Genomic DNA, 23772 nt, shown 5'->3' on the forward strand with positions numbered 1-23772 from the left:
CTGCGTGTTGCAGAAATTCCTGCAGGCGTCCGATTTTCTGCAGAATGTGGTGTACATCAACTTGACGTCTTCAGAGGAGGACAAGGTCAGTGACTGACAGGACCACAGAGAGCAGGGATCCTGGTTTTTCTTTTTCTTCAAAAAAATCTTCAATGGGGGAAGTGAGAGTCCCCTAATTGTATAGAGAGTTTGATAATCTAATAGTGCGCAAAGCTTATTAAAGAGTAATTAAATGAGTTTTGTATTTTCATTTTTGAAAGTAAGTGTCCCACGATTTTTATAAGTATTCCCTGTGTCCGCCGGTTGATTGTGATCGTGCCTTAATTTGAGCTGGATCGCCCAGTTGGGCCACGTAGTTTTGTGACCTGTTGTGATTCATCAGCACACACAAAACGAGAGTGCCAAGGAATCGATAGACAGATTGAAAATATGAAAAAAAATTAGCCGTATGCCGAGCACAGGAGCAGGAGTCAAGATGGCTGCCGGAAAAAGAGGGCGCTAGTCAGGGATGCAAAGAGAAGATAACCTACTTCCAGGTTATCGGTCGTAGCTACTTTCGTTTTCTCTGCATAGGTGGGTAGTAGTTTGCACAGGGCAGGAATCAGACCCATGCCGGAGTCGGCACAAGTGGGTCACGGTAAGTATGTTACATAAACGTAATTTTAGGAGGAAAATTTCCTTTTTGAACTCCCAGAGGATCTGCTGTTTTCAGTGGAAGAGCAGTTGATTTCAGAGAGAAAATTTTTTATTCGGAGGAACTTGGTGATTGTGGCAACCTTGGTGTTGAGCGAAATCACTGACCACTAGCTCTAGCTGAGGATCAAACTTATTTTAATTTTTGTTTTTTTGTGCACTTAGAGTTGATTTCATCAAAACTTTGTGTCTTATAAATACCATAACTATTATTATTATTATCTATTCTTTTTTATTTATTTATTTTATTTTATTTTAAAATTTATTTTATTCTATTTTATTTATTTATTTATTTTTCTGAAGGCCTGACTAAGCGCGATGGGTTATGCTGCTGGTCAGGCATCTGCTTGGCAGATGTGGTGTAGTGTATATGGATTTGACTGAATGTAGTGAAGCCTCCTTGAGCTATTGATACTGATAGTGATACTGAGAATCCCCGACTGCTGAAAGTGATACAACCAGTCACATGCCTACCCCCCTCCCTCCAGTCATCCCCCTTCCCCATTTCTTTCCTGTCAGTGGAACAGACTACAGCTGTAGAGACCACATGGTCATTTATATTCACTGTTGGTACAGTGTGAACTGTGCAAAGTACATTTTCCTTGAAAACACCACACACACACACTACACACACACACACACACACACACACACACACACACACACACACACACACACACACTGGAGAGGCCCCCCAAACCTCTAAGAAATCACTAATTTCGTTTTCGACCATGGGGCTTTGCCCCTGCACCCCACCTATCTGCCCTTTCCTATCTTTGTGGCTGCCTTCACCTCTACACTCCATCTCACTCTCTACGATCAGCTTTGGATCCACAATGTTTATGTGTACCCAGATTCAAACACTCCACCGTTGGAGGCCGTTCTTTCTCTGTCTCTGGACCTTGCATTTGGAATGAACCTCCTCTTTCGCTTCGTCAGGTCTCCGCACGCAGATCTTTCAAGTCTGGCCTTAAAACCCACCTCTTCCCAAAATAGCCTCCCTCCCCTGCCTGTTCCTTGCCTTCAGTTTTAGAGTTATGCATGCATGTGAATGACTGGTGCGAAAGCGCTTTGATTTGTCTCTGCACAAGATTCAGCGCTATATAAATACTATCATTATTAAAGCAGTTTAAGTGCAATAAAATATTATTATCACTGTATTGCCTCTGACAGTTTAAGTACTATAGAATGTTATTATCACTGTGTTGCCTCTGACAGTTTAAATGCTATAGAATGTTATTGTTACTGTACATATAATGAATATTTTTTACTCCACATTCAGCACTTGAACATGTCAATTTTCATATGATGAATATTTTTACCTGACAGATTCAGCACTAGAGCAGGATGTTGTCACTGGAAATGTAATGAATATTTTCACCCTGACATTCAGCGCTATAGAATGTTATTGACATTGTATATACAATTAATATATTTGCCCTGACAGATTAAGCGCTATAGAATGTTATTGACATTGTATATACAATTAATATTTTTGCCCTGACAGATTAAGTGCTTTTGCATGCTGTTGCCACTGTAGATATAATGAATATTTTTATTCAGACAGATTCAGCATAGGATGCTGTTATCACTGTATTTGTATTGAATATTTTTGCCTTTGACAGATATAGTGCTATAGAATGTTATTGTCACTGTACATATAATGAATAGTTTTACACCGACACATTCAACACTATAACATGTTTTCAGTGTACATATAATGAAAAGTTTTACCTGATATTCAGCGCTATAACATGCTGTTGTCATTTGAAATATAATGAATATTTTCACCCTGACATATTCAGTGATATAACATGCTGTCACTGTACAAATAATGAATATTTTTACCCAGACATTCCATGCTATAGCATGTTAATGTCACTGAATATGTAATTGATATTTTTGCCCTGACAAATTCATCACGATAACATGCTTTCACTGTACATACAATGAATATTTTGACCCACTACAGATTCAGCACTATAACATGCTGTCACTGTACATAATGATGGATATTTTTTTTACCCCTGACACATTCATCACTAAAGCATGCTGTTGTCACTGTACATATGATGAATATCTTTACCCTGATTGATTAGACACTATAGCATGCCTTTGTCACTGTACATATAATGAATATCTTCACCCTGATTGATTAGACACTATAGCATGCTGTTGTCACTGTACACATGATGAAAATCTTTACCCTGATTGATTAGACACTATAGCATGCTGTTGTCACTGTACATATGATGAATATCTTTACCCTGATTGATTAGACACTATAGCATGCTGTTGTCACTGTACATATGATGAATATCTTTACCCTGATTGATTAGACACTATAGCATGCCTTTGTCACTGTACATATGATGAATATCTTCACCCTGATTGATTAGACACTATAGCATGCTGTTGTCACTGTACATATGATGAATATCTTTACCCTGATTGATTAGACACTATAGCATGCCTTTGTCACTGTACATATGATGAATATCTTTACCCTGATTGATTAGACACTATAGCATGCCTTTGTCACTGTACATATGATGAATATCTTTACCCTGATTGATTAGACACTATAGCATGCCTTTGTCACTGTACATATGATGAATATCTTCACCCTGATTGATTAGACACTATAGCATGCTGTTGTCACTGTACATATGATGAATATCTTTACCCTGATTGATTAGACACTATAGCATGCCTTTGTCACTGCACATATAATGAATATCTTCACCCTGATTGATTAGACACTATAGCATGCCTTTGTCACTATACATATGATGAATATTTTCATCCCTGACACATTTATCACTAAAGCACGCTGTTGTCACTGTACATATGATGAATATTTTCACCCCTGTCACATTTATCACTATAATGTGCTGTCGTCACTGTATATATACTTTAATTTGAAATAAATTGATACCACATAAGTATAAATCACATAAGTCAATGTTCGGTTTGTGCATTTTATTCAGTGCTGTGAAGAAAACACAACAATCTAAGTAAATTCAGAAAACTTGGAAAGGATGTGTAACTTTTGTTACGTCTAAAACATACTTGTCAGTATGTTTAAGTTTGATTTGTTTTGTTGCAAATCATCATCATTAGCGCGCACGTGTGTGTGCGTGCGTGCGTGGGTATGCGTTTTGGGTGTTTTGGAGACATCGTTGGACTGAAGTTGTGATTCAAATGAGTATGTATTGTTATTGTATCCTCCACACCCCAAAAGGGGCAAAAGGATGAAATTTCTTTGAATCTTTGAATCTTTTATACAATGGCTATTTTGCCCCTGACAAACTCATCACTACAACATGCTGTCATCACTGTACTTGTGATGGATATTTTTACCCTGACTTGTTCAGCACTAGTGTAAGATGCTGTCGTGACTGTAAACACAATGAATATTTTTACCCTGACTTGTTCAGCACTAGTGTAAGATGCTGTCGTGACTGTAAACACAATGAATATTTTTACCCTGACTTGTTCAGCACTAGTGTAAGATGCTGTCGTGACTGTAAACACAATGAATATTTTTACCCTGACTTGTTCAGCACTAGTGTAAGATGCTGTCGTGACTGTAAACACAATGAATATTTTTACCCTGACTTGTTCAGCACTAGTGTAAGATGCTGTCGTGACTGTAAACACAATGAATATTTTTCACTCCCCACAGATTCAGCGCTACAGCACCTTGTCCTCGCTGTACGGACAGATCGGGTTCCGTCGTAAAGAGGCCTTCTTCAAGCGAGTGGCGGCCATGCAGTGTGTGTCCCCAGGTTCGAACCCTGCCTGGCACCAGTGCTACCAGCTGCTTCTGAAGGCAGTGGAGGGCTACAACATCTCCCTGGACCCACGTCAGTCGCCTGTCGGTCAGTGGTGGTTCTTGGGAGGCTTCGTCTTTGTCTGGTGTCTTTGTTGTTGTCTTCCTGATCCGTATTTCTTCTTCTTTGTCTTCTTCTTTGTCTTCTCTGTCTTCTTCTTTGTCTTCTTCATGGATGGGGTGTCATCTTTGTTGTTGTCTACTTGATCGGTATTTCTTCTTCTTTGTCTTCTTTGTTTGTCCTCTTCTTTGTCTTCTTTGTTTGTCTTCTTTGTCTTCATCTTCTTTTTCTTTGTCTTCTGGGCTGTGGTTGATGGCCGTTATCTTTGTTGCTGTCTTCTTCATCACTATTTATTCTTCTTCGTCTTCTTCTTCATCGTCTTCTTTGTCTTCGTCTTTGTCTTGGTCTCTTCTTTTTTTATTCCCTTTGTCAGTCATTGGTGTTGTTTCTTTGTTGTCTTTGCTTAGGTGTCCCCCTAGTAGATGTGATGTAGCATGAATGAATTTTATCGGAACACTGTGACAATGTGATACGCTGTGATAATGTGGTAATGATTGATGGTGGTAATGGGGGCTGTGACTGATGGTGACAGGAATGATAGATGTTGATGATGTGGTAATGATTGATGGTGATATTGGGGGCTGTGACTGATGGTGACAGGAATGATAGATGTTGATGATGTGGTAATGATTGATGGTGATGTGGGGGCTGTGACTGATGGTGACAGGAATGATAGATGTTGATATGTGGTAATGATTGATGGTGGTATTGGGGGCTGTGACTGACGGTGACAGGAATGATAGATGTTGATTATGTGGTAATGATTGATGGTGGTATTGGGGGCTGTGACTGATGGTGACAGGAATGATAGATGTTGATAATGTGGTAATGATTGATGGTGATTTGATGATTGATGTCACTGATTGATGGTAATAATTGATAGTGATGATGTGATTGTGATTGATGATTAATGTAATGATTCAGATGGTGATTATTAATTGTGATTATGTATTGATTGATGTCAGTGATTAATAGTGATAATGTGATAATGATTGATGATAATGATCATTGGTGATAATGTGGCAATGATTGATCATCATTTGATGGTGATGGCGATGATGTAATAATGATTGATCATCATTTGATGGTGATGGCGATGATGTAACAATGATTGATCATCATTTGATGGTGATGGCAATTGATGATGTAACAATGATTGATCATCATTTGATGGTGATGGCGATGATGTAATAATGATTGATCATCATTTGATGGTGATGACGATTGATGATGTAACAATGATTGATCATCATTTGATGGTGATGGTGATGATGTAATGATTGATCATCATTTGATGGTGATGACGATGATGATGTACAAGAGAGATAACAAGGGGAGGCCGATGATGATGGTTAATGTTGATGACAGAGGTGGTGGTGATAATGATGAAAAGTGATTTTGTGAAAATGAAATGTGGTGATGTGGTAGTGATGCAGTGCTGATGACATGATGATGTGGTGATGATGTGGTGGTGTGGTAGTGATGCAGTAATGCAGTGCTGATGACATGATGATGTGGTGATGATGTGGTGGTGTGGTAGTGATGCAGTAATGCAGTGCTGATGACATGATGATGTGGTGATGATGTGGTGGTGTGGTAGTGATGCAGTAATGCAGTGCTGATGACATGATGATGTGGTGATGATGTGGTGGTGTGGTAGTGATGCAGTAATGCAGTGCTGATGACATGATGATGTGGTGATGATGTGGTGATGTGGTAGTGATGCAGTAATGCAGTGCTGATGACATGATGATGTGGTGATGATGTGGTGGTGTGGTAGTGATGCAGTAATGCAGTGCTGATGACATGATGATGTGGTGATGATGTGGTGGTGTGGTAGTGATGCAGTAATGCAGTGCTGATGACATGATGATGTGGTGATGATGTGGTGGTGTGGTAGTGATGCAGTAATGCAGTGCTGATGACATGATGATGTGGTGATGTGGTGGTGATGTGGTGGTGTGTGTCCAGGAGAGAACAAGGGGTGGCCCGTGATCCAGCACAGGGTGCTGCATGAACTGGTCTACACGGCTCGTCGGATGGGCAATCCTCAGCTGGCTGTCAGGTCTGGGTTCGATTCTTTGGCTGGCTTGCTTTCTTTCTTTCTGTATTTCTACCTTTCTTTCTTTCTGTCTGTCTTTCTTTCTTTCTCTCTGTCTTTCTCTCTGTCTTTCTTTCTTTCTCTCTGTCTTTCTGTCTTTCTTTCTTTCTCTCTGTCTTTCTGTCTGTCTTTCTCTCTGTCTTTCTGTCTGTCTTTCTGTCTTTCTTTCTCTCTGTCTTTCTCTCTGTCTTTCTGTCTGTCTTTCTTTCTCTCTGTCTTTCTTTCTTTCTCTCTCTGTGTCTTTCTGTCTGTCTTTCTGTCTTTCTTTCTCTCTGTCTTTCTTTCTTTCTCTCTCTCTGTCTTTCTTTCTTTCTTTCTCTCTGTCTTTCTCTCTGTCTTTCTTTCTTTCTCTCTGTCTTTCTTTCTTTCTCTCTCTCTGTCTTTCTGTCTGTCTTTCTGTCTTTCTTTCTCTCTGTCTTTCTTTCTTTCTCTCTCTGTGTCTTTCTGTCTGTCTTTCTGTCTTTCTTTCTCTCTGTCTTTCTTTCTTTCTCTCTCTCTGTCTTTCTTTCTTTCTCTCTGTCTTTCTTTCTTTCTCTCTCTCTGTCTTTCTCTCTTTCTCTCTGTCTTTCTCTCTTTCTCTCTGTCTTTCTGTCTTTCTTTCTCTCTGTCTTTCTTTCTCTCTTTCTCTCTGTCTTTCTGTCTGCCTTTCTTTCTCTCTGTCTTTCTTTTTCTCTGTCTTTCTTTCTTTCTCTCTCTCTGTCTTTCTTTCTCTCTGTCTTTCTTTCTTTCTCTCTGTCTTTCTGTCTGCCTTTCTTTCTCTCTGTCTTTCTTTCTTTCTTTCTCTCTGTCTTTCTTTCTCTCTGTCTTTCTTTCTTTCTTTCTCTCTGTCTTTCTCTCTGTCTTTCTTTCTTTCTTTCTCTCTGTCTTTCTTTCTCTCTGTCTTTCTTTCTGTCTTTCTCTCTGTCTTTCTTTCTTTCTTTCTCTCTGTCTTTCTTTCTCTCTGTCTTTCTTTCTTTCTTTCTCTCTGTCTTTCTTTCTTTCTTTCTCTCTGTCTTTCTTTCTCTCTGTCTTTCTTTCTTTCTTTCTCCTTTCTTTCTTTCTTTCTCTCTGTCTTTCTTTCTCTCTGTCTTTCTTTCTGTCTTTCTCTTTGTCTTTCTTTCTTTCTTTCTCTCTGTCTTTCTTTCTCTCTGTCTTTCTTTCTTTCTTTCTCTCTGTCTTTCTTTCTTTCTTTCTCTCTGTCTTTCTCTCTGTCTTTCTCTCTTTCTTTCTTTCTGCCTTTCTGTCTGTCTGTCTCTGTCTTTCTTTCTGTCTGTCTTTTATTCTGGTTTTATTTTGATATATTCAGTATTGAAACAGTGAATCAGTCAATCACTTAAATGTTTGAAAGACACACACACAGTGTACAGAAAATTGTCTTCAGGAAGACAGTGATTGTGAAGGATACATCACGCTGTTGTTTCACATGCATTGACACCACCTGAGTGGTAATGATGATGGGGATGATGATGATGATGGTGGTGATGATTACAGCAACAGTGATGATGATGATTGTTGATGATCCTGATGTTGGTTTTATTGTTGTTTTTGTTATTATTATTGATATTATTACCAATGTTGTTGTTCTGTTATTATTGTTATTCCTCTTATTGGTACAGTTGTTAGCAATTGTTCTTCTTGCTTTTATTGGTCATACACTGACAGGCACAGCACTGTCCACACACAGCACCCCCATCTGAGTGGTGATGATGATAATGATAACAGTAATGACCATGACGATGATGTGACAGACAGCACTGTCCACACACAGCACCCCCACCTGAGTGGTGATGATGATAATGATAACAGTAATGACCATGACGATGATGTGACACACAGCACTGTCCACACACAGTACACCCATCTGAGTGGTGATGATGATAATGATAACAGTAATGACCATGACGATGATGTGACAGGCACAGCACTGTCCACACACAGTACACCCATCTGAGCGGTGATGATGATAATGATAACAGTAATGACCATGACGATGATGTGACAGACAGCACTGTCCACACACAGTACACCCATCTGAGTGGTGATGATGACAATGATAACAGTAATGACCATGACGATGATGTGACAGGCACAGCACTGTCCACACACAGTACACCCATCTGAGTGGTGATGATGATAATGATAACAGTAATGACCATGACGATGATGTGACAGACACAGCACTGTCCACACACAGCACCCCCACCTGAGCGGTGATGATGATAATGATAACAGTAATGACCATGACGATGATGTGACAGGCACAGCACTGTCCACACACAGTACACCCATCTGAGTGGTGATGATGATAATGATAACAGTAATGACCATGACGATGATGTGACAGACACAGCACTGTCCACACACAGTACACCCATCTGAGTGGTGATGATGATAATGATAACAGTAATGACCATGACGATGATGTGACAGACACAGCACTGTCCACACACAGCACCCCCACCTGAGCGGTGATGATGATAATGATAACAGTAATGACCATGACGATGATGTGACAGACAGCACTGTCCACACACAGTACACCCATCTGAGCGGTGATGATGATAATGATAACAGTAATGACCATGACGATGATGTGACACACAGCACTGTCCACACACAGTACACCCATCTGAGTGGTGATGATGATAATGATAACAGTAATGACCATGACGATGATGTGACAGACACAGCACTGTCCACACACAGTACACCCATCTGAGTGGTGATGATGATAATGATAACAGTAATGACCATGACGATGATGTGACAGACACAGCACTGTCCACACACAGCACCCCCATCTGAGCGGTGATGATGATAATGATAACAGTAATGACCATGACGATGATGTGACAGACAGCACTGTCCACACACAGTACACCCATCTGAGTGGTGATGATGATAATGATAACAGTAATGACCATGACGATGATGTGACACACAGCACTGTCCACACACAGTACACCCATCTGAGTGGTGATGATGATAATGATAACAGTAATGACCATGACGATGATGTGACAGACAGCACTGTCCACACACAGTACACCCATCTGAGTGGTGATGATGATAATGATAACAGTAATGACCATGACGATGATGTGACAGACACAGCACTGTCCACACACAGCACCCCCACCTGAGCGGTGATGATGATAATGATAACAGTAATGACCATGACGATGATGTGACACACAGCACTGTCCACACACAGTACACCCATCTGAGTGGTGATGATGATAATGATAACAGTAATGACCATGACGATGATGTGACACACAGCACTGTCCACACACAGTACACCCATCTGAGTGGTGATGACAATAACGTTGACATCGATGATGATTATGATGAGCATGATGATGATGACAATGATAACAATGATAATGATGACGATGAACGTGACAATAATGACGATGATGATGGTGTGACAGACACAGCACCCCCCTACCCCCACGTGTGTGGTGATGACGATGATAACAATGATAATGACGATGATAACGATTATGATGATAATGATGACGATGATGCTTGTAATGATGATGATAACCATGATGATTATGATGATGACAATGATAATGACTATGATGATGATGATAATGATGATGATAACCATGATGATTACAGTGATGATGAGAATGACGATGATGTGGATGATGATGATGATGACAATGTAAATGACGACGATGATAATGATGATGATAACCATATTGATTATGATGATGAGGATGACAATGATAATGATGATGATGATAATGGTGATGATGACCATGATGATTACGATGATGATGATGATGATAATGATGACGATAATAACAATGATAATGATGACAATGTTGATGATCACGACGACAAGGATGATGATAATAATGATGACAGTGATGATGTGACAGACACAGCACCCTCCTCCTACACACACAGCACCCCCACCTGAGCGGTGATGATGATAATGATAACAGTAATGACCATGACGATGATGTGACACACAGCACTGTCCACACACAGTACACCCATCTGAGTGGTGATGATGATAATGATAACAGTAATGACCATGACGATGATGTGACAGACAGCACTGTCCACACACAGTACACCCATCTGAGTGGTGATGATGATAATGATAACAGTAATGACCATGACGATGATGTGACAGACAGCACTGTCCACACACAGTACACCCATCTGAGTGGTGATGATGATAATGATAACAGTAATGACCATGACGATGATGTGACAGGCACAGCACTGTCCACACACAGTACACCCATCTGAGTGGTGATGATGATAATGATAACAGTAATGACCATGACGATGATGTGACAGGCACAGCACTGTCCACACACAGTACACCCATCTGAGTGGTGATGATGATAATGATAACAGTAATGACCATGACGATGATGTGACAGGCACAGCACTGTCCACACACAGTACACCCATCTGAGTGGTGATGATGATAATGATAACAGTAATGACCATGACGATGATGTGACAGACACAGCACTGTCCACACACAGTACACCCATCTGAGTGGTGATGATGATAATGATAACAGTAATGACCATGACGATGATGTGACACACAGCACTGTCCACACACAGTACACCCATCTGAGTGGTGATGACAATAACGTTGACATCGATGATGATTATGATGAGCATGATGATGATGACAATGATAACAATGATAATGATGACGATGAACGTGACAATAATGACGATGATGATGGTGTGACAGACACAGCACCCTCCTACCCCCACGTGTGTGGTGATGACGATGATAACAATGATAATGACGATGATAACGATGATGATGATGATGATAATGATGACGATGATGCTTGTAATGATGATGATAACCATGATGATTATGATGATGACAATGATAATGACTATGATGATGATGATAATGATGATGATAACCATGATGATTACAGTGATGATGAGAATGACGATGATGTGGATGATGATGATGATGACAATGTAAATGACGACGATGATAATGATGATGATAACCATATTGATTATGATGATGAGGATGACAATGATAATGATGATGATGATAATGGTGATGATGACCATGATGATTACGATGATGATGATGATGATAATGATGACGATAATAACAATGATAATGATGACAATGTTGATGATCACGACGACAAGGATGATGATAATAATGATGACAGTGATGATGTGACAGACACAGCACCCTCCTCCTACACACACAGCACCCCCACCTGAGCGGTGATGATGATAATGATAACAGTAATGACCATGACGATGATGTGACAGGCACAGCACTGTCCACACACAGTACACCCATCTGAGTGGTGATGATGATAATGATAACAGTAATGACCATGACGATGATGTGACAGGCACAGCACTGTCCACACACAGTACACCCATCTGAGTGGTGATGATGATAATGATAACAGTAATGACCATGACGATGATGTGACAGACACAGCACTGTCCACACACAGTACACCCATCTGAGTGGTGATGATGATAATGATAACAGTAATGACCATGACGATGATGTGACACACAGCACTGTCCACACACAGTACACCCATCTGAGTGGTGATGATGATAATGATAACAGTAATGACCATGACGATGATGTGACACACAGCACTGTCCACACACAGTACACCCATCTGAGTGGTGATGATGATAATGATAACAGTAATGACCATGACGATGATGTGACAGACACAGCACCCTCCTGCTCCACACGCAGTACCCCCACCTGAGCGGAGACCAGCAGAAGGAGGCGGTGTGTGGCCTGGAGACACTGACGGCCAAGTGTCAGGGTGTTCCACAGCCACTGTCCACTGACACAGGCATCATCCTGCCCCCTGTGCACCTCAACACACTGCCCTCTGTCAGGTAACACTCACTCTCAGCCACTGTCCACTGACACGGGCGTCATCCTGCCCCCTGTGCACCTCAACACACTGCCCTCTGTCAGGTAACACTCACTCCTCAACACCACCATCAGCACCTGCCCCTCAACACTCCGTTCTCTGTTAAGTAACATCCCTCAACACCTCACTAATCTGTCCCTTCCTATCTCTGTGGCTGCCTTCAAATCTACACTCCGTCTCGCTCTCTACGATCGGCTTCGGATCCACTCTGTATACGCATACCCAGGTTCAGACACTCTGCTGTTCGCTGCTGTTCTTTCTCTGTCTCTGGACCTTGTAATTGGAATGAACTTCCTCTTTCGCTTCGTCAGGTCTCCGCACTCAGCTCTTTCAAGTCTGGCCTAAAAACCCACCTCTTCACACACACACCTCAACACACCCACCCCTCAACACTCACACATCTCAACACACCCACCCCTCAACACACACAGACCTCAACACACCCACCCCTCAACACACACACATCTCAACACACACACATCTCAACACACCCACCCCTCAACACACACACATCTCAACACACACACATCTCAACACACCCACCCCTCAACACACCCACCCCTCAACACACACAGACCTCAACACACACACCCCTCAACACACCCACCCCTCAACACACACACACCTCAACACACCCACCCCTCAACACACCCACCCCTCAACACTCACACATCTCAACACACCCACCCCTCAACACACCCACCCCTCAATACTCACACATCTCAACACACCCACCTCTCAACACACCCACCCCTCAACACACCCAGACCTCAACACACCCACCCCTCAACACACCCACCCCTCAACACACACACATCTCAACACTCACAGACCTCAACACACCCACCCCTCAACACACCCACCCCTCAACACACCCAGACCTCAACACACCCACCCCTCAACACTCACAGACCTCAACACACCCACCCCTCAACACTCACACATCTCAACACACCCACCCCTCAACACACCCACCCCTCAACACACACACACCTCAACACACCCACCCCTCAACACACACAGACCTCAACACACCCACCCCTCAACACACCCACCCCTCAACACTCACACATCTCAACACACCCACCCCTCAACACACACCCCCCTCAACACACACACACCTCAACACACCCACCCCTCAACACTGCCCTCTGTCAGGTATGGATACAGATACTTGTGTAGCACCAGTCCTCAGTCAGAGACCAAGCTGTAAGGGCTGTGTAAACACGGAGTAATTTGATCAGCAGGCTGCCTACCTGGGTAGAGTCGACTGACGGCTGCATGTAGACACTGATCATTTTTTTCCTGTGTCGTTCAGTCAGGCTTGAGTCACGCACGCACACAGACACACACACACACAAAGACAGGTGTATCTACTTGCTACGATTGTCGAGGGATGCATATTTATGCATTATGTGTTACTTAAAGCCTTGAACAGAGCATAAGAATATCCTTATTTGTATTTACATGATTAGAAAAAAAACAAAAACAAATTTGATGGACCGTAAGTTGATACTTTTTTCCTCAACTCCAGACCCTTTTGCCTTATAAGGGAGACTTTTTTTCTTCAAAGAAAAAAAAAAGAAAAAGAAAAATGCTTAATGTAGGTTTTGTGGTTGACGTGCCTTCAGGAACTTCAAGTTGCTGTCTCCCCCCCCTCACCTCCGCCCTGTGAAGATGGCAACAGGGGAGGACAACTCTCCCGGCAGCATCTTCATCTACACACCCCTGTCCCTTGGCCAGAGCCACAGCAAGGGGGACTCGTGTCAAGTCGGTCAGTGGTCCCACTGATGTGTTTTCTCTATTTTAGTTCATTCATTTTGTGAATGATGTGTATGTATGATAGTCGTGTCTGACTATGACTATCAGAACAGAGAGGAGGTACCTGCTGTCCCTACTATCTGGGTTAGAATGTGATTATAGTGGAGTGTGTCTTGCCCCAAGTTACACCCCCACTCTCTTGGCCAAGAGGGTTTTAGGACAGTCGGTGTTTGGATGGTCCCCAAAGGCAAACTAGCCCCCAAGGCTGCAGTACTAAGAGCCAGTGGAGTCTTGCCTCCTGGTTTGAGAGTCCTAGTCCTTCACAAACGACTAAGCTGTAAATGAATTCCAGTTACAGGAGAGGATACCATTGATTATACAGCTCTCGCATTGCTGTTGGCTCTTAGTGCTGCAGCCTTGGGGGCTCACTAGCCTTTAGGAACCATCCCAGCGCCGACTGTCCTAAAGCCCTCTTGGCCCAGAGAGTGGGGATGTAACCGTGGCAGCACACTCTCCACTATGATCAAATTCTATCCCAGATCGTCTGGACGGCAGTTACCTCCTCTGCTGTCCTGATGGTCTTAGTCGAGCACAAGTGAATCCATGAACGGTTCAGTTTAGAATGCAAACTGCACCAAGCAAGAATAAACAAAATGAGAAAAGTGTGTTGGTACAAGATTACTCATACCTGGTCCACAGGGAAAGTAAACATTGTACAAGTAAAATTTTACCTGGAGTTGAATGAGTTAAAGGTAAAAAATTAAACTGAAAAAAAAAGGAAAAAAAGGTGATCTAAATGCTGTACGATCCTAGTATTTATACGGACACATTGATACAGCAGAAAAGCACTGACTGTTATGAATCAGTGCAAATGACTTACAGATCGAACAGGGAAGGTAACAAAATACAAAGACTGTGTGCAACCTGTAAGAGATCCATGTTTTGGACAATTGTGTAAAATACAATATTTAGAAAACAGATTCTTAACCGATATATGTCATCCAAATGCCAGGCCTAGTGAATTGATCTGACTATAGGAATTACAGCCAAAGCTGGCGAAATTTGTTCACAAGCGTTTCTCTTCATAATATGCTCATGTTTATGTTTTATTTTGTCTTATACACCTTAAGGTTTTGTGACGATCAAGTATTGCATTGCATTGTATTGTATTATATTATATTTTGTCATCACAATGTGTGTTCCTTCAGACTGTATTCTATTCTATTCTATTCTGTCATCATGGTGTGTGTTCCTTCAGACTGTATTCTATTCTATGCTATTATGTCCTCATAGTGTGTGTTCCTTCAGACTGTATTCTATTCTATTCTATTTTATTCTGTCATCATGGTGTGTGTTTCTTCAGACTGTATTCTATTCTATTCTATTCTATTCTGTCATCATGGTGTGTGTTCCTTCAGACTGTATTCTATTCTATTCTATTCTGTCATCATGGTGTGTGTTCCTTCAGACTGTATTCTATTCTATTCTATTCTGTCATCACAATGTGTGTTTCTTCAGACTGTATTCTATTCTATTCTATGCTATTCTGTCATCATGGTGTGTGTTTCTTCAGACTGTATTCTATTCTATTCTATTCTGTCATCATGGTGTGTGTTTCTTCAGACTGTATTCTATTCTATTCTATTATGTCATCATGGTGTGTGTTTCTTCAGACTGTATTCTATTCTATTCTATTATGTCATCATGGTGTGTGTTCCTTCAGACTGTATTCTATTCTGTCCTCATAGTGTGTGTTCCTTCAGACTGTATTCTATTCTATTCTATTATGTCATCATGGTGTGTGTTTCTTCAGACTGTATTCTATTCTATTCTATTATGTCATCATGGTGTGTGTTTCTTCAGACTGTATTCTATTCTATTCTATTCTGTCATCATGGTGTGTGTTCCTTCAGACTGTATTCTATTCTATTATGTCATCATGGTGTGTGTTTCTTCAGACTGTATTCTATTCTGTCCTCATAGTGTGTGTTCCTTCAGACTGTATTCTATTCTATGCTATTCTATTCTACCATCATGGTGTGTGTTCCTTCAGACTGTATTCTGTTCTATTCTGCCATCATGATGTGTGTTCCTTCAGACTGTATTCTATTATATTCTATTCTATCATGGTGTGTGTTCCTTCAGACTGTATCTTATTTTGTCATCCTATTCTATTCTGCCATCATGGTGTGTGTTCCTTCAGACTATATTCTATTTTGTCATCCTATTCTTTTCTGCCATCATGGTGTGTGTTCCTTCAGACTGTATCCTATTTTGTCATCCTATTCTATTCTGCCATCATGGTGTGTGTTCCTTCAGACTATATTCTATTCTGTTCTATTCTGTCCTCTTCCTCTCTGCCATCATGGTGTGTGTTCCTTCAGACTGTATCCTATTTTGTCATCCTATTCTATTCTGCCATCATGGTGTGTGTTCCTTCAGACTATATTCTATTCTGTTCTATTCTGTCCTCATGGTGTGTGTTCCTTCAGACTATATTCTATTCTGTTCTATTCTGCCATCATGGTGTGTGTTCCTTCAGACTGTATTCTATTCTGTTCTATTCTGTCCTCATGGTGTGTGTTCCTTCAGACTGTATTCTATTCTGTTCTATTCTGTCCTCATGGTGTGTGTTCCTTCAGACTGTATTCTGTTCTGTTCTGTTCTGTTCTGTCCTCATGGTGTGTGTTCCTTCAGACTGTATTCTATTCTATTCTACTCTGTTCTGTTCTGTTCTCATGGTGTGTGTTCCTTCAGACTGTATTCTATTCTGTCATCCTATTCTGTTCTATTCTGTCCCCATGGTGTGTTTTCCTTCAGACTGTATTCTATTCTATTCTATTCTGTCCCCATGGTGTGTTTTCCTTCAGACTGTATTCTATTCTATTCTATTCTGTCCCCATGGTGTGTGTTCCTTCAGACTTTGAGTGGGTGGCAGAGGACATGTGTGAAGTACAGCTACAACTCTTCAACCCTCTGGCGGTGGAAATACGTTTACTGTACATGGTGAGTCACTCTTCGTCTTCTTCTTTCTCGGGGTGTGACTCCCACGTTCACTCGTATACACCTGTCGACTTTCACGTGTATGACTGTTTTACCCCTGCCAAGTAGGCAGTCATATTGCTTTCTGGGGAATGTATGACAGGTAAGTTCTTGTTTCCATAACTCATTGAATGCTGACATGGATTACAGGATCTTCGATATGGGTATTTGTGTGTGTGTGTGTGTGTGTGTGTGTGTGTGTGTGTGTACATGAAGGGGGTTCAGGCATTAGCAGGTCTGCACATCTGTTGAACTGGAAGACTGGAAAAATATCCACCCCTTTACCAGGTGTCAAGATTGGGATTTAAACCTGACCAGGATGTCAGTGAAGGGCTGTCACCTCTTTTGAGATAAGACAGAGCTTACAGGTCAGGATGTCAGTGAAGGGCTGTCACCTCTTTTGAGATAGACAGAGCTTACAGGTCAGGATGTCAGTGAAGGGCTGTCACCTCTTTTGAGATGACAGAGGTTACAGGTCAGGATGTCAGTGAAGGGCTGTCACCTCTTTTGAGATGACAGAGGTTACAGGTCAGGATGTCAGTGAAGGGCTGTCACCTCTTTTGAGATGACAGAGGTTACAGGTCAGGATGTCAGTGAAGGGCTGTCACCTCACTAGATCATTGAATATTACGATGTATTTTCTTGTTTATTTTGTTTAATTACTTTATTTCCCAGGATGGACCAGCATGTTGGGTTTATGCAGAGATCAGACATCTGCTCTTTTTTTCTTCTTTTTTTTTTTTTAAGGACAGATATGCAGCATATATGGATCAGTCGTGATCTTTCGGTGATGAAAGACAATGACCTTGACCTTCACCTTGACCTGTGTGGTTAAGGCAGTGATCCTGAGTGAAAATGACCTCTTGATCCTGACCTGTGTGATCCAGGCAGCGATCCTGAGATACAATGACCTCTTGACCTTGACCTTGACCTGTGTGATGCAGGCAGTGATCTTGAGTGACAATGACCTCTTGACCTTGACCTGTGTGCTGCAGGGGTTGCTGACAGAAGGTTTGGATGTGGAGGTGTTTCCGGCCAGCCCCCACCTTCCTCCCCACTCCCCCCTCACCGTCAAACTGCTGGCCAAACCTCAGGCTGCAGGCACGCTGAGGATTCTGGGTAAGTGGGGCGGACAGACTGCCGAGCACAGAACGCTTTTCAGTCCTTCTTATTGATGATGATGATGATGATACTTGTTGGAGACCAAGCTCTAAGTGCTTTTCAATCCTTATTGATGATGATGATGATACTTGTTGGAGACCAAGCTCTAAGTGCTTTCCAATCCTTATTGATGATGATGATGATGATGATGATACTTGTTGGAGACCAAGCTCTAAGCGCTTTTCAATCCTTATTGATGATGATGATGATGATGATACTTGTTGGAGACCAAGCTCTAAGCGCTTTTCAATCCTTATTGATGATGATGATGATGATGATACTTGTTGGAGACCAAGCTCTAAGTGCTTTTCAATCCTTCTTATTGATGATGATGATGATGATGATGATACTTGTTGGAGACCAAGCTCTAAGTGCTTTTCAATCCTTCTTATTGATGATGATGATGATGATACTTGTTGGAGACCAAGCTCTAAACGCTTTTCAATCCTTCTTATTGATGATGATGATGATGATATGTGTTGGAGACCAAGCTCTAAACGCTTTTCAATCCTTCTTTTTGATGATGATGATGATGATGATGATACTTGTTGGAGACCAAGCTCTAAGTGCTTTTCAATCCTTCTTATTGATGATGATGATGATGATATGTGTTGGAGACCAAGCTCTAAACGCTTTTCAATCCTTCTTTTTGATGATGATGATGATGATACTTGTTGGAGACCAAGCTCTAAGTGCTTTTCAATCCTTCTTTTTTGATGATGATGATGATGATGATACTTGTTGGAGACCAAGCTCTAAGTGCTTTTCAATCCTTCTTATTGATGATGATGATGATGATACTTGTTGGACACCAAGCTCTAAGCGCTTTTCAAACAGGGAGTCGTTTGCACAGCAGGCTGCCTACCAGGTTGGAGGTGACTGACGGTTGTTTTTAGGCGCTTATCATTCGTTTCCTGTGTCATTCAATCGGGTTTCAGTTGCGTTAAGACATACAGTTATGCGGACATGTAACATTTTAGGTGTATGACTATTTTATTTGTTTACCCCGCCATGTAGGCAGCCATACTCTGTTTTACGGGGTGTGCATGGTGGGTATGCTGACTTGTTGTTTTGGAAGAAAGAAGAGGCATCAGGTCAGATCTTTCAGGCCTCGTCCTTGTGGTACAAACTGCCAGAAAAATTGTGACATTCTGTCGTACTGAATTCTTTTAAGCCTGCTCTGAAAACATATACCAACAACATTATCTTTCCAGTGCTGGTCTTGGTATGATCTGGTTCCAAACACGTTTTATTATTATGAAGCTGTTTGCTGTTGGTGTGTGGTGGGGTACTTGAGAGTGTCCATGCATTCGAGTGTGTGTGCATGTGTGAGTGCTTGTTGCAGGGATGTGTTTTCTAGAGGGCTTCGTGGGTGGATGGGTGGTTTCCAGTGTTCAATTGTGAAAATGTAATCTGACGTGTTCATGTGTGTGTGTGTGTGGGGGGGGGGGGGGCACTGAAAGTGCTTTGAGCAGTACATCTGGAAAAATGCTTTGTATAAATGGCCATTATTATCATTATCATTATGATGATGACGATTATTATTGTTATTATAATGATGATGATGGTGATATTATTATTGTTGTTGTTGTTGATAGTATTATTATGATTATTGTTATTATCGTTGTGATGATGATGATGGTGGTGGTGATGTATTATTACTGGTTTTTTAATCGTTTTGATTATTGTTGTTGTTGTTGTTATTGTTGTTGTTCTTATTGTTCTTACAATTATGAATATGATGATGATTGTTATTACGTTTATGGTGATGATGATGATGGTTATTATGTTTATGGTTGTGATGATGACATTTATTATTATTGTTGTCAGTAGCATCATTATTTTATTATCATTGTTTTAAAAAGATTATATATATATATATATATATTTTAGTATCATCATTTTCATTATCATCATTATCATTCTAAACAGCGCTGTGTGGTGGTTTTCACAGGTTACGACACCCAGGTGTTTGGTGTGCACAGTCACTGCCGCCTGCGGGACATGCCCTCCGTGGGCCCCTCCCACTACCAGGTGGAGGTCGTTCCCGCTCTTCCCCAGGTGGCGCTGTCCTGTTCCCTGCCCAAGGCCGTCACCTTCGCCTCATCCTCTTCGCCAGAGGGTGCCACAGTGGTGGCCAATGCTGCCACCTTGTTATACGCTGGCCAGAGGTGGGGGTTTGAAGAGCGTTGTGGAGGTCTGGAATGTGTGTGTGTGGAAAAGTCTTGCTGTGTGCTGGCCAGAGGTGGGGGTTTGAAGAGCGTTGTGGAGGTCTGGAATGTGTGTGTGTGTGGAAAAGTCTTGCTGTGTGCTGGCCAGAGGTGGGGGTTTGAAGAGCGTTGTGGAGGTCTGGAATGTGTGTGTGTGTGTGGAAAAGTCTTGCTGTGTGCTGGCCAGAGGTGGGGGTTTGAAGAGCGTTGTGGAGGTCTGGAATGTGTGTGTGTGTGTGGAAAAGTCTTGCTGTGTGCTGGCCAGAGGTGGGGGTTTGAAGAGCGTTGTGGAGGTCTGGAATGTGTGTGTGTGTGTGGAAAAGTCTTGCTGTGTGCTGGCCAGAGGTAGGGTCGATGCCCTGGATTTGATGTGTTGTAGAACTCTGGAAAATTTAGAAGCTATTGTTGTTGTTGTTGCTTTTGGGTTTTTTGTCTGGAAGGTCCTGTATGCTGTGCAGAGGTAGGTATGATACCAAGAGTTCATACAGTCATGGAAGTCTGGAAAAAGTTTTTGTTGTGTTTTTTTTGTCTGGAAAAGTCTTGTATGCTGGGCAGAGATATGGATGATACCCTGGCTTCAAACAGTGTCCCAGAACTCTGGAAAGTCTTTTTTTTGTCAGGAAAAGTCTTGCTGTATGCTGGACAGAGATGTGAACAATGTGCTTGGTTCGTACAGTCATGGAAGTCAGGAAAAGTCTTGCTGTATGCTGGACAGAGATGTGAACAATATGCTTGGTTCGTACAGTTGTGGAAGTCAGGAAAAGTCTTGCTGTATGCTGGACAGAGATGTGAACAATGTGCTTGGTTCGTACAGTCATGGAAGTCAGGAAAAGTCTTGCTGTATGCTGGACAGAGATGTGAACAATGTGCTTGGTTCATACAGTCATGGAAGTCAGGAAAAGTCTTGCTGTATGCTGGACAGAGATGTGAACAATGTGCTTGGTTCATACAGTCATGGAAGTCAGGAAAAGTCTTGCTGTATGCTGGACAGAGATGTGAACAATGTGCTTGGTTCGTACAGTCATGGAAGTCAGGAAAAGTCTTGCTGTATGCTGGACAGAGATGTGAACAATGTGCTTGGTTCATACAGTCATGGAAGTCAGGAAAAGTCTTGCTGTATGCTGGACAGAGATGTGAACAATGTGCTTGGTTCGTACAGTCATGGAAGTCAGGAAAAGTCTTGCTGTATGCTGGACAGAGATGTGAACAATGTGCTTGGTTCGTACAGTCATGGAAGTCAGGAAAAGTCTTGCTGTATGCTGGACAGAGATGTGAACAATGTGCTTGGTTCATACAGTCATGGAAGTCAGGAAAAGTCTTGCTGTATGCTGGACAGAGATGTGAACAATATGCTTGGTTCGTACAGTCATGGAAGTCAGGAAAAGTCTTGCTGTATGCTGGACAGAGATGTGAACAATGTGCTTGGTTCATACAGTCATGGAAGTCAGGAAAAGTCTTGCTGTATGCTGGACAGAGATGTGAACAATGTGCTTGGTTCGTACAGTCATGGAAGTCAGGAAAAGTCTTGCTGTATGCTGGACAGAGATGTGAACAATGTGCTTGGTTCGTACAGTTGTGGAAGTCAGGAAAAGTCTTGCTGTATGCTGGACAGAGATGTGAACAATGTGCTTGGTTCGTACAGTTGTGGAAGTCAGGAAAAGTCTTGCTGTATGCTGGACAGAGATGTGAACAATATGCTTGGTTCATACAGTCATGGAAGTCAGGAAAAGTCTTGCTGTATGCTGGACAGAGATGTGAACAATGTGCTTGGTTCATACAGTCATGGAAGTCAGGAAAAGTCTTGCTGTATGCTGGACAGAGATGTGAACAATATGCTTGGTTCATACAGTCATGGAAGTCAGGAAAAGTCTTGCTGTATGCTGGACAGAGATGTGAACAATATGCTTGGTTCATACAGTCATGGAAGTCAGGAAAAGTCTTGCTGTATGCTGGACAGAGATGTGAACAATGTGCTTGGTTCGTACAGTCATGGAAGTCAGGAAAAGTCTTGCTGTATGCTGGACAGAGATGTGAACAATGTGCTTGGTTCGTACAGTCGTGGAAGTCAGGAAAAGTCTTGCTGTATGCTGGACAGAGATGTGAACAATATGCTTGGTTCGTACAGTCATGGAAGTCTGGAAAAGTCTTGCTGTATGCTGGGCAGAGATGTGAACAATATGCTTGGTTCATACAGTCATGGAAGTCAGGAAAAGTCTTGCTGTATGCTGGACAGAGATGTGAACAATGTGCTTGGTTCGTACAGTCATGGAAGTCAGGAAAAGTCTTGCTGTATGCTGGCCAGAGATGTGAACAATGTGCTTGGTTCGTACAGTCGTGGAAGTCTGGAAAAGTTTTATGAAATATCGTTTAGTTGTTTATTTATTTTTTGTCAGGAAAAGTCTTGTGTCATGCTGGGCAGAGGTATGCAGGTCCAGTGGATTATCAGAGTCTGTACAGAGTCAGAGAGGTTGGGGTTAAGAGGCTGGGGTTATTGTATCACTTTACAGCCATCAGAGCCACAGAGGCTGGGGTTATTGTATCACTTTACAGCCATCAGAGCCACAGAGGTTGGGGTTATTGTATCACTTTACAGCCATCAGAGTCTGTACAGAGCCACAGAGGCTGGGGTTAATGTATCACTTTACAGCCATCAGAGTCTGTACAGAGCCACAGAGGCTGGGGTTAATGTATCACTTTACAGCCATCAGAGTCTGTACAGAGCCACAGAGGTTGGGGTTAATGTATCACTTTACAGCCATCAGAGCCACAGAGGTTGGGGTTAATGTATCACTTTACAGCCATCAGAGTCTGTACAGAGCCAGAGAGGCTGGGGTTAATGTATCACTTTACAGCCATCAGAGTCTGTACAGAGCCACAGAGGATGGGGTTAATGTATCACTTTACAGCCATCAGAGTCTGTACAGAGCCAGAGTGGTTGGGGTTATTGTATCACTTTACAGCCAGGACTTCATTTCTTTCTTTCATTCATTCATT

At 42.0% G+C, this 23772-nt stretch overlaps 1 protein-coding gene across 6 annotated transcripts in view; it reads left to right on the forward strand.

Annotated features, from left to right (window-relative positions):
* The window catches only part of LOC143277130 (trafficking protein particle complex subunit 9-like), a 95096-nt gene that overhangs the window by 24407 nt on the left and 46917 nt on the right, over positions 1-23772 (forward strand). For all 6 annotated transcript variants that reach the window (XR_013053685.1, XR_013053684.1, XR_013053682.1 and 3 more), the window contains exons 9-16: positions 14-85; positions 4382-4577; positions 6561-6654; positions 12390-12566; positions 14236-14378; positions 17286-17371; positions 18403-18526; positions 20523-20739. Coding sequence is in view for 2 of the 6 variants with exons in the window: in XM_076581869.1 (XP_076437984.1) it covers positions 14-85; positions 4382-4577; positions 6561-6654; positions 12390-12566; positions 14236-14378; positions 17286-17371; positions 18403-18526; positions 20523-20739 (1109 nt within the window). In the remaining 4 variants the exon portion in view is untranslated. The remainder of the gene's footprint in view (positions 1-13; positions 86-4381; positions 4578-6560; positions 6655-12389; positions 12567-14235; positions 14379-17285; positions 17372-18402; positions 18527-20522; positions 20740-23772) is intronic.

Source organism: Babylonia areolata, chromosome 33 (genome assembly GCF_041734735.1).
Source record: "Babylonia areolata isolate BAREFJ2019XMU chromosome 33, ASM4173473v1, whole genome shotgun sequence".
Lineage (NCBI taxonomy): Eukaryota > Metazoa > Mollusca > Gastropoda > Neogastropoda > Buccinidae > Babylonia > Babylonia areolata.